General features: G+C 30.8%; 1 protein-coding gene across 1 annotated transcript in view; it reads left to right on the top strand.

Annotated features, from left to right (window-relative positions):
- The window catches only part of Smp_168600 (putative aryl hydrocarbon receptor), a gene marked incomplete at both ends in the record, with an annotated part of 25952 nt that extends 13348 nt beyond the window's left edge, over positions 1-12604 (top strand). Inside the window, 8 exons of the mRNA XM_018789781.1 lie at positions 359-405; positions 3066-3201; positions 4205-4276; positions 6350-6423; positions 7140-7432; positions 8231-8337; positions 8941-9082; positions 10321-12604. Coding sequence (XP_018655190.1) covers positions 359-405; positions 3066-3201; positions 4205-4276; positions 6350-6423; positions 7140-7432; positions 8231-8337; positions 8941-9082; positions 10321-12604 — 3155 coding nt within the window. The remainder of the gene's footprint in view (positions 1-358; positions 406-3065; positions 3202-4204; positions 4277-6349; positions 6424-7139; positions 7433-8230; positions 8338-8940; positions 9083-10320) is intronic.
- Positions 12605-15719: the final 3115 nt, after the last annotated feature.

The following is a 15719-nucleotide window of genomic DNA, read 5'->3' as shown; positions in this document are numbered from 1 at the left end:
AAGTCGATAAGTGTTGGGCAGCTTCTAAACGTTGGAAACTATATATATACTAGATGATACAAAATCGTAAAACCATCCAGTGGGTTTGTCAATTGTTATGGAGGAAATCATTACGCAACTCTCGTCTGACAATATGGTGGCTATTCAAACTTACCTTCGAGGTATTAGTTAGGAAGGTTTATAATGATACTATCTAAATGTACTAACCAAATAGTAACCTCTACAAATGTATGATCATAAGCAATTTGTACATAACTAACGATGATTTACTATATATAATTAGTGAAACATACTTTACTCTGATTTTATTTCTAGGCTTTAAATGGATTTATATTTATTATGTCCTGTGATGGTGAAGTATTTTCTGTATCAAAAACTGTGGAGCATTATTTAGGTTTTCATCAGGTAAGTAAATGATTAAATTATCAATGAAATTACATTAAATATGAGTTATATACTAAAGTGCTTGTGTATCAGGTGAAACTAGTTTTTCTTTCATCATGAGTTGTCGTTACCTGAAATTCAGGAAAACTAGTTAACCGATTTGTTATAGATTAAGATTGACCAAAAGCGTTGTACCTAAAGTTTCACACATGAGACAACAACGTGAATTATAAACTCTCATAATAAGTTTAATAGAATTAGATCACGCGTTTGAAACGCAATGATTGAAATTTTTGACTGTAGTCAATATGTAAATCTCATCAGATTTCACTGTTGAACTATCATTTCATTACCCAATTTCCTGAATTCATATATAATAACTTCTCAATAATAGATAGGGAAATATATTTTGAAACAAGTCATTAGTGTGCAAACACTAAGTTGATTCTGCGCAATTCGAAAATAATCGTTATAACATATAAAAACTTATATATATTTAATTCAAGTTTACTATTTCATTATCTAAAGCACAGATAGTTATTATGGATATGATATAATATGGTAACATCTGTGACTGCAACAATTGATGTGGGTTAGAATCTTTATGTAAGTACAAGTTCATTTAATATTGCAACTGAACCTTATAGATGAATATAATCTAGTGAGAAATACAAATCTATGAGTTCTTACCAATCTCAGTCGTCTATTTAGAACGAAACAAATAGTGCCGAGATATTAAATCACTTAGTCTAATAAGAACATTACAAACTTGATTTATAGATGTCATCTATAAGGACTAGACAACTTGACATTGGTTGTCGTAAACTTACAAACCGTTGATCTGTCTAAAATAACAGTTATGTTCATTTTTATTTCACTAGGTATCCTGTCTTAAAATTAGTCTTGTTTCACTATTACGCAGAAAATGTTTTGGGTTACCTTTCACCATATTTAAATGTGATTTGATGACTTAATGAATTTTCTAAAAGTTGTTAGCGTAATTTATGACAAAACAGTAAGTGGAATATGATGTGAAATACAATACAATAACTGACATAAACGACAGAACTATTCATTTCTCATCAGATTATGGATTACCAGAGTAGATGTCCTAATACTTACAAGCTGATTACATTTCGAAACATTTCCATGCATTGAGATCAGAATAAGAATTCAACCCTATAAGAGACTAATTGTTTTGTTAGGCATACAACCATATTAGCACTGGGAAAATACAAGCTCTTCAAAATTCAGTATAAACATCTTCATTTAACAATTGGTGGTTATCTGAACTCTACAACTTAGTGAATAATTCCTCGATATTCGAATCTATGAGTACCCGATTCTGAACTCAGTAAGAATATGACGTTGGAATATGGACGTATAAATTCGACTAATTTGCAGCACTACGAAACGCGCATCATGAATTTTATGATAAAACACTTCTTAAAACATAATCCAAGCGCTTACATATCCATATCCATCTGAGAATATTTTAGTCTAACTGAAAAAATACTTTTTGAAGCTAATGCGATTGCTCGGCAACAAGATTTCCTCATCATGAATACATGATTCATTCTTAATCATAACTAATGTCATCCATTCTTCTGGAAATCAGAACACACTTCATTTATAAGTGTAACTCACAAAAACAGGATAAAATATCCATGAGAAATATCATAGTAATTATGGAAATCCAGTTAAATAATAAACTTATTTAATTTTTTGGTTTCTTATTAGCGCAATATGGCATTGTTGAACTCATTGAATATCATGTGTTGTATTTAGAGGCTTGACATCACTATATAGATAAACATAATAGTAGTATTACGTTTCGAGTAAACTCACGGCTTTTCTATTTTTTATGACAAAAGAATAGAATTCTAAAATCTGAATACAGGATAAGGGTTAACAGAAAGCAACATTATACAAATAAGCTCATGATTATAGTTTTATTGATCCTGAATAAATGTATCTGTGACTTAGATTCATTAGTAAAAATATGTGTAGGCCATCACCTGGTCAGGTGCAGAATCTTTTTCATACATATAATAGACACCTGAAGATTATTTCACTTTAGATTGTCTTATTTCTATATGATTTTCACAAAGGGAAAGACATTCATTTTAAGAACTTTCTTCTAAAATATAGTATTGTTAGGTTAAGAATTTACTCTAGAAATAAATATTACAATGAAATGAGTTAGGTCAAGAGCTTATGACACACACACACGCACGCACCGGAACAGCTGATTTACATAAGAGAAACAATGTCTGATTATTCATTTGTATTTATTCAGTATAGTCACTTTGTGAACTCTACAGTAGTTGTATGGAGTTTTGTTGTAATCGATCGCTTAAGGAAAACACAGTCATTTTAATTTATTTTTGTCTAATGTATATAGTACAATAATAGGAATCGTATATTTATATAGTGTAAAGGTGTGAGAAGTTTTCATTTTGGATAACAACTCTCTTGAGGTTAATAATAAACATTTGTTAACAACCATGTTAGAAAATTCTTTTAAATCTACTTGCAGGACATTGTGCTCTATTCTATGATTAAATTAAAAATCCTTTAATTTACTTCACTATAAATACGGTAATTGATTATCACGATCACTAGAGTGACTATTTCATCATACAATTTAAAACAATACAAAAATCTGTTTTACTTTACAGGCTGATATTTTGCATCAAAGTGTATTGGAATTGATTCATTCAGAAGATAGAGAAGAATTTCGTAGACAGCTATCGTGGAGATCAATGCTTCCACCTGAGTTTCATTCATCTACATTACATGAACTGATGACTCCTGGTAAGTAATTAGAGATAACAAGTTTCTTTAACTTAAAATACGAGACTTTTTTTAAGAAACCCATTTTTACAACATATCGGTTGTGCACAAATCAAAACGCGATACTACGGATCATCGTTGAATAATGAATGGAATGCAACTCGTCCCTATATATCAACTTTCTTGATTATGAGAAAGCGTTTGACAGTATGGATAAGAGAACATTATGAAAACTTCTTCGACACACTGGAGTACCTGAGGAGATTGTCAACATCGTACGGAATTTATACGACGGACTACAGTGCAAAGTGGTGCATGGAGCACAGATGACAGACGCATTCCAAATGAGGACTAGAGTCTGACAAGGCTACCTACAATCCCCGTTTTTCTTTCTTATGATGAATGACTGGATTATTAAGATATCCAAATCTGACGGGAAGTAAGAACTACAATGGGCAGGTTGAATGTAGCTAGACGATTTGGACTTGGCAGATGACATAACCCTTCTATCCCATACACACCAAAAAAAGCAGGTCAAGATCAACAGTATGACAGGAGTCTCTCCATCAATAGGCATAAACATATATATGAAAAAAGCAAGATTCTCAAGTACAACACAGAAAAAACCATCAAAATCCCATTTGATGGAGAAGCACTGGAAAATGTGGAAACTTTCACGCATCTATCTGGGCAGCATCATCGATGCAGTCGTAAAGGCGAGAATTGGTAAAGCAAGGACGGTATCCTTAAATTTCAAGAACATATAGAACTAAAAACAACTGTCAATCAATATCAAAGTCACAATCTTCAATACCAACACCAAGACAGTTCTACTACACGAAGCTGAAACTTCGAAAACTACGACAATCATAATCAACAATGGTAAAAGTATTTATAAACTATTGTCTACGTAAGATACTCAACATACTTTGACCGGATATCATCAGCAAAAACCTACTGTAGGAGAGAACAAATCAGCTTCCATCTGAAGAAGAAATTAGGAGAAGACGATGGAAGTGGATAGGACACACATTGAGGAAATCGTTAAACTGCATCACGATGCAAACACTGACTTGTACTCCTGAAGGGAAGGGAAGTAAGGAGAAGAGGAAGGTGAAAGAAAACACTGTTTTGGGAATTGGAAGCAGACATGGATAGGATGAATGATAACTGGAAAGAACTGTAAATGATTGTCCAGGACAGTGTAGGTTGGAGAACGGTGAATGGCGGCCTATGCTCCTCGACGAGGGGTAACCGGCGTAAGTAAGTACGTAATTTTTACAGTATCATTCAGGACATCCGATAGTCAATAAAACACACCATTTAGCCCTTGAAATAATTAAAAAGTTGAAGATTCATAGAGCTACCTTTTATGAAACAATCCTTTAGTCCCAAAAGTTTAAAAATTTTCCTACTATTCTCTTTTTATTTAATTATAATTCTTATAATTATCATTATTATTAATATTTAGAAAAGTTAAAAATCATTGTAATAATACACCATTCATGTTTAATGATCAATGTTCATTTATACATTAAAAAATTGCTTATTATTATATCATAATAAATATTTATATGTTTATCATGAATTTTTTCTTTTACTTATCCTTAACTATCGGTGAAATATTGTTTTATTATTATGTTTAATATGAGTAGATTTATATCGTGAACAATTCACAGAGGTTAAGCACTCGCGCACGAGACTGATAGGTCCTGGGTTTGAATCTCTTGAGGCGGGATCGTGGATGCGCATTGATGAGGAGTCCTATAATAGGACGAAACGGCTGTCCAGTGCTTCCAGGTTTTCCATGGTGGTCTAGCTTCAATTGACTCATGGTTTCAACTTTGAAAATTCTGAAATCTCCACAAAATCTCCATCTGATTAAGAATGAATGAATATATTTTTTGATTCATTATTCTTCTGAATGAATGATAAACAAGAAGATAATATTCCATGTTTTACAGGTTCTTTTTCTTTTCTTTTTTTAAAGAAATGGTGTGAATAGTTTTATTTTTACTTTTTCTCTCCTCTTCATAATGATCATCACTAAGTTATTCTATCAACACATCATTGAAGAATGTCAATAATAATAATAATGTAAAGTAAAGAGAATTGATTGCTCTTAAAAGCTTTTTTTGCTTCTTTAATTATAAACCTTTTTATTTGAAAAGAAAATCATTTAGCGTAAGTCGTTTAACTTTCTTTTGCCTTTAGTAAGATGATAACAGCATACTAATGAGTCGTATAGGTTTTTATTTATTTTATTCATTCAATTATAAACTTTTATTGGTGTGAAGTAAATCTAAGTTTTTTCTGTTACTGAAAAATGATGTTTTCAGTGAATAAGAAAATATTTTTTATTTCTTAAGAAGTTTGTTGAAACCATACATAGATGACAAGTAATTTGTATAATGAACCAACCTTCTTATCTGCTAAATTTATATGTAATTATTATATTTTCAAATTAAATGTACTTATACTGACTAACAACTGTATTAAGTACTTACTTACTTACGCCGGTTACCCCTCGTCGAGGAGCATAGGCCGCCATTCACCGTTCTCCAACCTACACTGTCCTGGACAATCATTTACAGTTCTTTCCAGTTATCATTCATCCTATCCATGTCTGCTTCCAATTCCCAAAACAGTGTTTTCTTTCACCTTCCTCTTCTCCTTACTTCCCTTCCCTTCAGGAGTACAAGTCAGTGTTTGCATCGTGATGCAGTTTAACGATTTCCTCAATGTGTGTCCTATCCACTTCCATCGTCTTCTCCTAATTTCTTCTTCAGATGGAAGCTGATTTGTTCTCTCCTACAGTAGGTTTTTGCTGATGATATCCGGTCAAAGTATGTTGAGTATCTTACGTAGACAATAGTTTATAAATACTTTTACCATTGTTGATTATGATTGTCGTAGTTTTCGAAGTTTCAGCTTCGTGTAGTAGAACTGTCTTGGTGTTGGTATTGAAGATTGAGACTTTATTATTGACTGATAGTTAATTGGAGTTCCATATGTTCTTCAATTGTAGGATTTTAATAAGTGAGATGCTTAATTTTTTCCATTTTATATTTAGTAAATACAAAGTTTATTTATTATTATAATTATGTTAAGAGATAATTTGAATATCTAATAAATTCTGTTCATTTCTTTTCAATTTATTTTTATTTAGAAACTGCTCATTACTTAAAACGTCAATTCACGGTACGATTTCGATGTCTTTTAGATAATACATCTGGATTTATTGTAAGTTATTTATGTTTAATCCCATACATTGATTAAAATTTTACTTTTCTTGCCTCAAAATTATATACTATGGTGATGAATTTATTATAATAGATTTCCCGAACTAATTTTCTAATGTATATATATATTGAGATGATAGCTTTCTTATCTAATGTATACATGTGTTCTTATATTGGTAAATATTGGATCAGTTTAGTGTAGTGATTTAAAAATCACATATCTATCTATGGAGCATATTGTAAGACTTCTGTAAATAGTTTAATGATTTACATTTTGATTAGAACATTATAAAATGATAACTTTTAAAAGTTTTGATTAAATGTTAGATTAAAGAATAAACTAACACCAAAATCCTTCAACTAATCTACTTATTCATTAAATGTAAACAAATTGTTGAATGTTCACTTGTAACTTCTATGTCACCAGTTATTGTTTAATATGTACATTGGTTCACTTTAAATTTACCAGGTGGTTCCGGAAAATTCTCAGGAATATATGCTATTGTGAATTTTCAAACTATATAAGAATTATAATACAGATACTACTTTAATCCTTAGCCTCATGGATTAAAAACTGATTGTTAATATCATTTGGTTTGTTGACAGTTGGTCTAGAAGTAAATATAAATTAGTTAACATATTTAAAGTAATTTTATAATAAATCTACTCAGAAAATGTATTCGATCATATATATGGAGTGCATGTTAATTTTTTTAGACGCTCGAACTTAGCGGTCGATTGCAATTTCTACATGGACAAGCTAGAAGTATGCAGTTATCTGTTAATTCTGAACAAGCAAACTCATGTACCAACCAAAATATATCTAATAAGTATAATACATCTTGTTCATATACTGTATCAACTTCTAATCAACACAATTTACCGCCTCTTGGTTTTTTTGCGGTCTGTAGTCCATTAGGACCGTTACCAAGTTTAAATGGTCCACAGCGTGATGCAACTTTTAAAACAAAACATCAATTAGATTTGACTGTTATAACAATAGATGCTCGGTGAGTTTTCATTTTTTTGTAAATTGTATTTGACATATCGCATGCAATCTTAGAACACAGAAATTAAACGGTTTGATATAAAACTTTATTAAAGTTGTTTGTTTTATAGCTTTTTAAACTCCACTCCAATACAGGTATTTTTTTGAGATATTTCAGACACATGGTAGACTGGAAGACTATCCAACTGACTAATCAATTTATTAAAAAGTTAACATTTAATTTCGCTACATATTGTTCAAAGCTTTACTTTATTTTCATGGCTTACCTCAGTTGTTTTTAAGTATAAGTCGTCTAAGCTAATTCGCAACTGATGCAATTGAAATCACATCTATTTAGAACGAACTAACTATCTACTGATTCAGAAACATAAGCACACTCTGATATATCATGGGTAGATTGTAGTTAGACGTTAACACCGCTAGATGCCGACTCGGTGGTCTAGAGGTTAAGCGTTCACGTACGAGACCGAAGGTCTTAAGTTCGAGTTTCACGACCGGGATCGTGAATGTGCACTGCTGAGGAGCCCCACACTAGGGTGAAACGGCCATCCTACCTACGGCCAAGCTACCTTAAAAATAGAAAGCTTATTATAAATATTTTGCTGATTATTCACCAAAGAAAGTATATTTAGTTTCATTTTAGTCCCCAAACTGTTTATGATCGAATGAGCTGTATTTTATAGATGATAATTCTTTAATTACTTTTGATGTGATTATTTTTAAAATACTTTCTATAATATCATCAGCATATCTTAAATACTAGCTGTTAATTGCTATATTTGTATACATTTTTTTATAGCGCTCGACTTATATTCAATTACTCTGACAGTGACTTACAAAATTTCAAAGTTTATGACTTAGTACACCCAGACGATTTACGTTATGTTGCTAAAGGACATAAAGAACGTAGGTTAACAAATATTTTATATTACTTTTCAAATATTACATTTTTCCTTTTATACGACGCGTGTTCATGAAATATTTTATTTTATCTGATCAAGTATCATTCAGATCTACAAAAAAATTTCAGCTGTTTGAGTTCGTGTCAATCAGTTTTACAATGAATGGATTTTTCACTTAAATGTTTACACCACGACTATTCTCACGTAGGACTGAGATATTTATACTGGTTGATCACAGAACACTATTCTATTTCATAGTTATCTAGTCCTTACTGCTGATAAAATTCGACAAGAAGTCAACGGAGTTTTTAATAAATCAGGGGCAAAATTTCCAAATGTGATACTGGGTGACGTATTTTGAGAATCCACGGAAATTTGAGACGTGCCTTAATAATGGGTGCCAAATATCACATAATCAAGGCTGAGGCTGTTCTTCTTAATGCTGAAATTTCGCTTAAATTATATAAATTGATGAGAGAGCGTGTTGTTGTTAGAAATATGCACTCAAGAATGAAATATGCAGTAAATTGTTAAAACATAGAATTGATTTAACTAGTTTTCAAAGTTTAAGTACCAAGACAATACAAATAACTTTTTATGTTGACAGTTTTTAAAGTAGGTTCACTTGGCTTACTTGTACATCGATGGTTGAATAAACAATCTCAGTGGATTTGGCTACAGTCACGAATAAAACTTATTATGAAAAATGGTAAACAGGATCATATTATTGTGATACACCGACAATTATCGTAAGTTTCAATTTTAATATATTACGCTTTGTTTCAAGAATCCTCATGATCAGATCAATGTAAATTACTTTTATTGAGTTTAAACTTAATAAATCAGTATTTATTGAGATGAGTTGATAAACGACAAATGGTATTTTTACATTATTTTTTACTGTGCTAACATTTACTAAAAAACCAAAACGTTGAACCTTTTACCTGTTGGTAGTGTTTGGTACTCTGATCTACATGGTTTAATTACTGAGATTTCATTTTCATTTTGGACAAAATATTCGGCACACACTTCATATAGGAGTGAGCTTTCTAGTTATTCCCGAAGTGTGATATCAACTCATTCTGACAGCCTTGTTTATGATTAGTTGTCCTCGTAGGTTTCACTGTTTCCATTTGTCTTTGTATCCATTTTGACAGTTTTTGTTGGTTGACCTCTGGTCTTATGAGTGATCGAACACTTCTGTATTGGTTCATAGATCAGATTAGTGTCAGTGCATCTGTTGATTCATAATTGATCTAAATGCCGTGCTTCTAGAGATTTCCTGATATTTTTTGAGTTACCTCGATCAAACCTTCTCAGGTTTTTCCAATCGAATTCGTATTCATGGTTACCTTCATGCATTGATATTAGTGATAACATATCATGTCGTCTTACTGTTAATCTATGTTTATTTATGCCAAATTAAAGTGTGAAGGGTCACCTGAATTCAATCATTACCGTTTACTGACAGTTTAGCTACTACAACTATTTTCCAATTAATCAGATATAATGTCCATGAATTCCAACATATTTGTCATTCACCTTTTTCAAAAGGATATATAAAAAGAAAAATACACCAAGAACTGAATTTTTCATTATATATAACATTTCAATAACTGTAAACATTTTTTTCATAATAGCACCTGGAGCTTAATCATTAAAAAGATCTTGATGACCATGCTGTTGTTATTGTTATTTTTGGAAATCCTAATTCATAGGTTTTATTTGTGAAATCAAACATCGAATCATATTCTAGAATCCACTACAAGAAACTACTCTTAAGATTCATCGGGTGATCCCTGTCGAACACCAGATCAATGGAGTAATTAAATAAAAATGTTTTTCTGCTACTGATTAAAATTATAGTCAATTTAGCTTAACACTCATTTATATTAATGGAGACAATAGGCTATGAACTAATAAAACTAAAAAAAATATCTGAATACAAATAACTTATTCATTGGTTCATTTTTTTGAAACATTTTAGAAATGAGGAAGGGATGGAATTATTGATACGAAGAACAGATGAATACAAACTACCTTTTCCATTACTTGAACCAGAAACTTTACTGAATGGTGAAGAACTGACAACATGCAATAATAACTTACATATGGATATCAATTCATCTTTCCCAATCGGTCAAATGAAAAATTTTGATCATCATCATATCCTTGGAAGTAATGATCAAAAATTATACGGAGCTAATGTAAAATCTGACGATAAAATTAATTTAAGCTCAAAGCATACACCAGAACATTTCTCTAGTTTTGATATATCCGGTAGAGTTCATAGTAGACACTCTACTGATACCATCAACAATTGTATACAAATGGAAAGAGGTATTACTAGATCAACAACGAATAACTATGGTGATGATTTTCATTTATCTGGACTTGACACTAATTTACTTGAACATTGTCTTAATAAATCCGTTAAACAATCTAAGGTTACTTCAGCTACTGTTCTACGTAGAAAAAGGACAATGAAAGAAATAACTAAATCTGAAGTTAATAAATGTAAACTTAATCATCGTGGTTCGTGTACTACTGCATGCACATATGTGTCAAATGCCCAAACTCCTGGTCAAATAAATTATGGTACGAACATCTGTCAATCTACCTATCTCCCACTAGGATTTAATCAAACATTATCAAGAGATAGTGAGGCGTTTTATCGAAATCCTTATTTATGTTGGCCAAGAAACACCAACATGGCAACATCAGAAAATATCAATTCAAATGGATCAGACAACTCAGAACACATTCCTCAATTAAATTCAAGTAAAGTTGGTTTATTCATGATAAATTCACATTATTCGAGTCAAGATTTAAATGAATTTAATATGCAAGATTATTGTACAGCAAGAAATTATCCAACAGCATATGATGCTTACTCAGCAGCTGTTGCTGCCGCCGCTGTTGTAGCAGCTGCAACAAACAGTTGTAATCTGAAACATCAAAGTCAAAATCATCATAATGTATCGCTTCCTCAACAATATCAATCACAACAAACGTTAGATCAAGAAATAAGACATTATCGACAACATGGATTGAATTCATCACATTTTTTAACAAACACTAATGAATCAAACACTCTTCGTTTTCAACAGACGTTAAATGATCCTAGTATATTTGATTTGCAAAGAAGACAACAACATTCACAGATAGAATACAATTCATCATTAATTAAACAACAAGCCATAGTATCTTCTAGCATTCAATCTCCGTTAAATAACTGTACTAGTTATATTTTATCAAATCATTACTTTCCACAAGAACAGCCGATCAATATACAAAGTTTAAGTAAGGCTTGCATACAATCTAACGATTCATATACAAAAGAATTTCTGAAGCCTAGACATTCAGATTCATTGAACAGTCTTCACCAATCACAAATTGAAATCGAGGTAGAAAATAATAATTCCAACATAAGTGATAATAACAACAGTTGTAATAAGTTAGGACAATCAGTTTCATCTTACACATCTATGAATGTAAGCCACTTATTCTCAGAAGACGATTACAGAAATGAGTCAACATATGAGCAAAAAGATACTTCAGCCAATATGTACTTACAACATAATGTTGAACAAGGAATAATATATGCTAATCCAATTATCGACAAAGAGTCTTCATCAACATATTCATCTTATTCATCTCCACCTAATTTAATAAGCCCACATAACACTGAAATTGGCCTAGAACCAGATTCTGTAATCAGTCAGCATCAACAGAGACAAATACAAAGTTCAACAATGGTAAGAATTAATAGTCAGTTCGTTGATCCGAATAACAATTCATCAAATTCTTCAAAATGTTCTCAGTTTTATGATTCTAACTGCTCTACAAGTAACTGGACTATAAATCCTAGTCACACCAATTATAATCAAGTAACAGAATATCATTCTAATGAATGCTTGTCAGATGTAGACTGTGGAAATTATTATTGTAACCCCAGAGTTTTATCGCTCGCAATGTCCATGGATTCATCAAATTCTAGTGAATCTCCTACATCACATGATACATGTATTGGTCAACAAGATAATAAGTTGCTTAAGACAGGAGCCGAAAATGATATTTTTCCTCACAAAACTAACAAATCTGGATCAAGGTCTTTCAGAATGCAAGCAAATGACAGTTCCAAGGTTGAAATGCCTTTATTTTCTGAAATAGATTTTGGTGATCAAAAGGAGGATTTATCAAATTCTCATATACTTGGAGTTAAACGCTCTAAATATGACTCCACGACAAGATGGGATGACCATCAGTAAGTTTTCGACAATAATTTAAATTGATTGTTTTCAGAACACAAATGAATTATAGTAACCTTATCTTAACTTGCTGATAAAATGAAAATCTTATCAGATTACGTCAAACAACTTTATCTATAGTTTGTCTGAGAGACTAATAATATGTGCTTTTATGTGATAAACAATGCTAATTACTTTTAGAAAATTGTAATTAAGTAGTTGAACATAATTCCTGTGGTTTGTATGAAATAAAATGATATTACTTTTACATTTTAAGACCGTTTATGGTTCATTCAAAAATGATAACATAGTCCATATTTTTCAAATGACAATTTCCAACGAACTAAATTAACCACTATCTAAGTTGATGTTTTTCTCTGGTTAGTAATCAACTAGGTTGGAAAAAGACAGGAGTAACCAGAACAAGATATAGGGTCACTTCATGAAATCGCTGGGTATTGTTCTTAGCTATATTTAAAAGCAAAGACTTTCAAGTTCAAACTCACAAAATAGTTGGAAACCTTAAATATAATAGCTCAAAAATGATTCATAAATGTACAAACATCTTCACACTTTATCTTTGTATATCAGGCTTTGATATGTGTCCATACTAAATATTCCTTTTTTCTAAAAGTATATTTTCACCATCGTAGATATCATTAATTACCTACTTCAGTTTCTGTCTCGTTAACTTCCTAGTGTATTGAGTGTGCATGAGATGCATTACATTTTGTTGTGATAAACATTTATAGCAATTCTTAGTTTGCTTGTGACTGAATGAATTGATTAATGTTAAGAAAGTTTCGTCAAAATAACAATACCATATAATTATAAATGCCTTTTTCTAGAATTTGCATGTGTGCTATAAGCATGACCAGTTCACTAGTAAGATAATGATGTCTTGTCACATAATATAATACTCTGATATTTATTATTTTAATTTTAGCTATGATGATTCAAAGTCAACTGCCATCCCTGTACCTGTTGTATGTAGCGGTTCTTTGAACATTGTTTCTGAAGAATCATCACAGACAGTAAGTACTTATAATTTATACTAAGCTATTTCTTAGTGCTATTAGTGAATGTCATCAACACATTTCGACTGTGATGTAGTTCAAATTCGTTTAAACTCGAATCGTAGATAAAACGTTATTTCAATAAACTAATTTCGTTTACACAATTGATGTGAAAATATAATTCCGACGTTAGAGAGCAATTTTTCTTTCTCAAATAAAATTCAGAGATATCATACAATATCTATGATGTAGAGAGGTACGAACGAAACATTGTATTGTACTAACTGACCAAACTATAGCTTTGATAAATATCTATTCACCCTGTGATAAAATGACAAAAAACTGTGAACTATTCTTGTGTGAGAACTGGATTGTCCATTCTGTATTCATATATTTGTAATTAGTACTACTTATTATTCTGGTTGACATAATGGGCTGATCTTAATCAGAAAACTTTTAAAAACTAAGAAGCATTGAACAACTACTTCTTTCTAGGATGAGACTCTTCAGAAATAGACATCCATGGCTTTACCTGAGGTCAAACCCAGAGCCTTCGTACTCATATGGTCATGTTTATTTCCAAATAGAAAAGTCATGCTAATGAAAATGATTCCTAAAGTTTGTAAAAAAACCTAAAAATATCCTTATATGTTCTTAATAAGAATTGATGTTTAATTTTTTTAATTTAAAAAAACCGACAAAGAGTTTTTATTGCTTATGCATAAAAAAGTCTTAATATTTAATCAAAATGGTATTCGTTACAACTAGGTTACACCATATCATTTGAGCATTTAAGATCCCTCCAAGCTTTTTTATATACTTTCATAGTTGAAAATTAATTTAGTGTGAACAGTGAAGACTATGTAGCAGACGTTCATGGTTAAAATAAAAGTTAAGTATTTTTTTCCTGAATAGTATGCTGAATTCACACTAATAATTATGGCATTATCTTTGTTTATTGGTGTATGTATGTTTTTTTACTTCGGTAATTGACAAGTGTTCTCAATTCTGTTCCTTCTTTTTTCCTAGTCCACCTAAAATCCATTTACTTTGTATAAAAATAGTTTTTTAAACTTTCTTATTTCCCATTCATCATTAGACAACATCAGGATCATATTCTTTTAAGTTGTTTTTGATTTTCTAAGAAAAATTAACCTTGAATTTCGCTTTCGTTTTCTCATTAAAACAAGAAAAAGAGAAGAGCACGAGAAGAATTATTTAACTTTATTTTTAGCCACCTGCTCATATTTATAAATGAGGATTTTTAAAGAAAATAAGTCTGCTTACGAAAAACGAATGAAAGAAAAGGGGGGTATCAAAAAAACTTATGAAATGATTGACTTCAGTTATAAAAAGGAAGGAAATCTCATGAAATCCACATCCTTTCACGCTTATTATCATCATAAAATCTTTATCGAATTGTTAAATAAGGTCATCATCTAACTTATACACATCATTTGACGTAAGGTCTAGAAACGTTTCGAATATTTCTTGAAAGCATTAAATAATTTACTCCATTAATAATAGAGTAAAAAATTGATAGCAAACAGTGAATAATTCATAATGTCTTATACAAGAAATTAGGTTGAGAAAGGAAGATTGGCATTCTGTTTATTCTCATAACATCGAAAATGGATAAATGTTGTTAAAATGAGAATAAGAGATTTTTTATAAACCCGTTTATTTACTATATTAGTTACTTACTTAACTACGCCTGTTTCCCCTTGTGGATGAGCATATGCCTCCCGTCAGCATTTTCCATCTAACTCTACCATGGGCAAATCTTTCCTATTGTTTGCAGTTTCTATTCATCCTTTTGTTGCGTTACATATCTTACTGCAAAAAAATATATAACAAGATAGTCGAGTAAAAAGAGCAAAAGACTTGTACCGTACATAGTTATAATTAGGATCTCATCTTTTAAATATGCTCTATATGGTCTTATTTTATACAAGAAAATAATTACTATTACTAGTGAAATTCGATTTCAAATGAAACAGTTAGTCCCAATATCATATTATTATTAAATATTTTGGAGTTTCTGTTGTAATGAACATTGGTTATAATAAATAAATAACATATTTGTAATATCCTAATGAGTAGAGAAAATTAGATTTTCC

The sequence above is a fragment of the Schistosoma mansoni genome, chromosome W, assembly GCF_000237925.1.
Source record: "Schistosoma mansoni strain Puerto Rico chromosome W, complete genome".
NCBI classification, from domain to species: Eukaryota; Metazoa; Platyhelminthes; class Trematoda; order Strigeidida; family Schistosomatidae; genus Schistosoma; species Schistosoma mansoni.
Note: the sequence above shows the minus strand (reverse complement) of the source record. Positions and strands in the feature narration are given on the sequence as shown.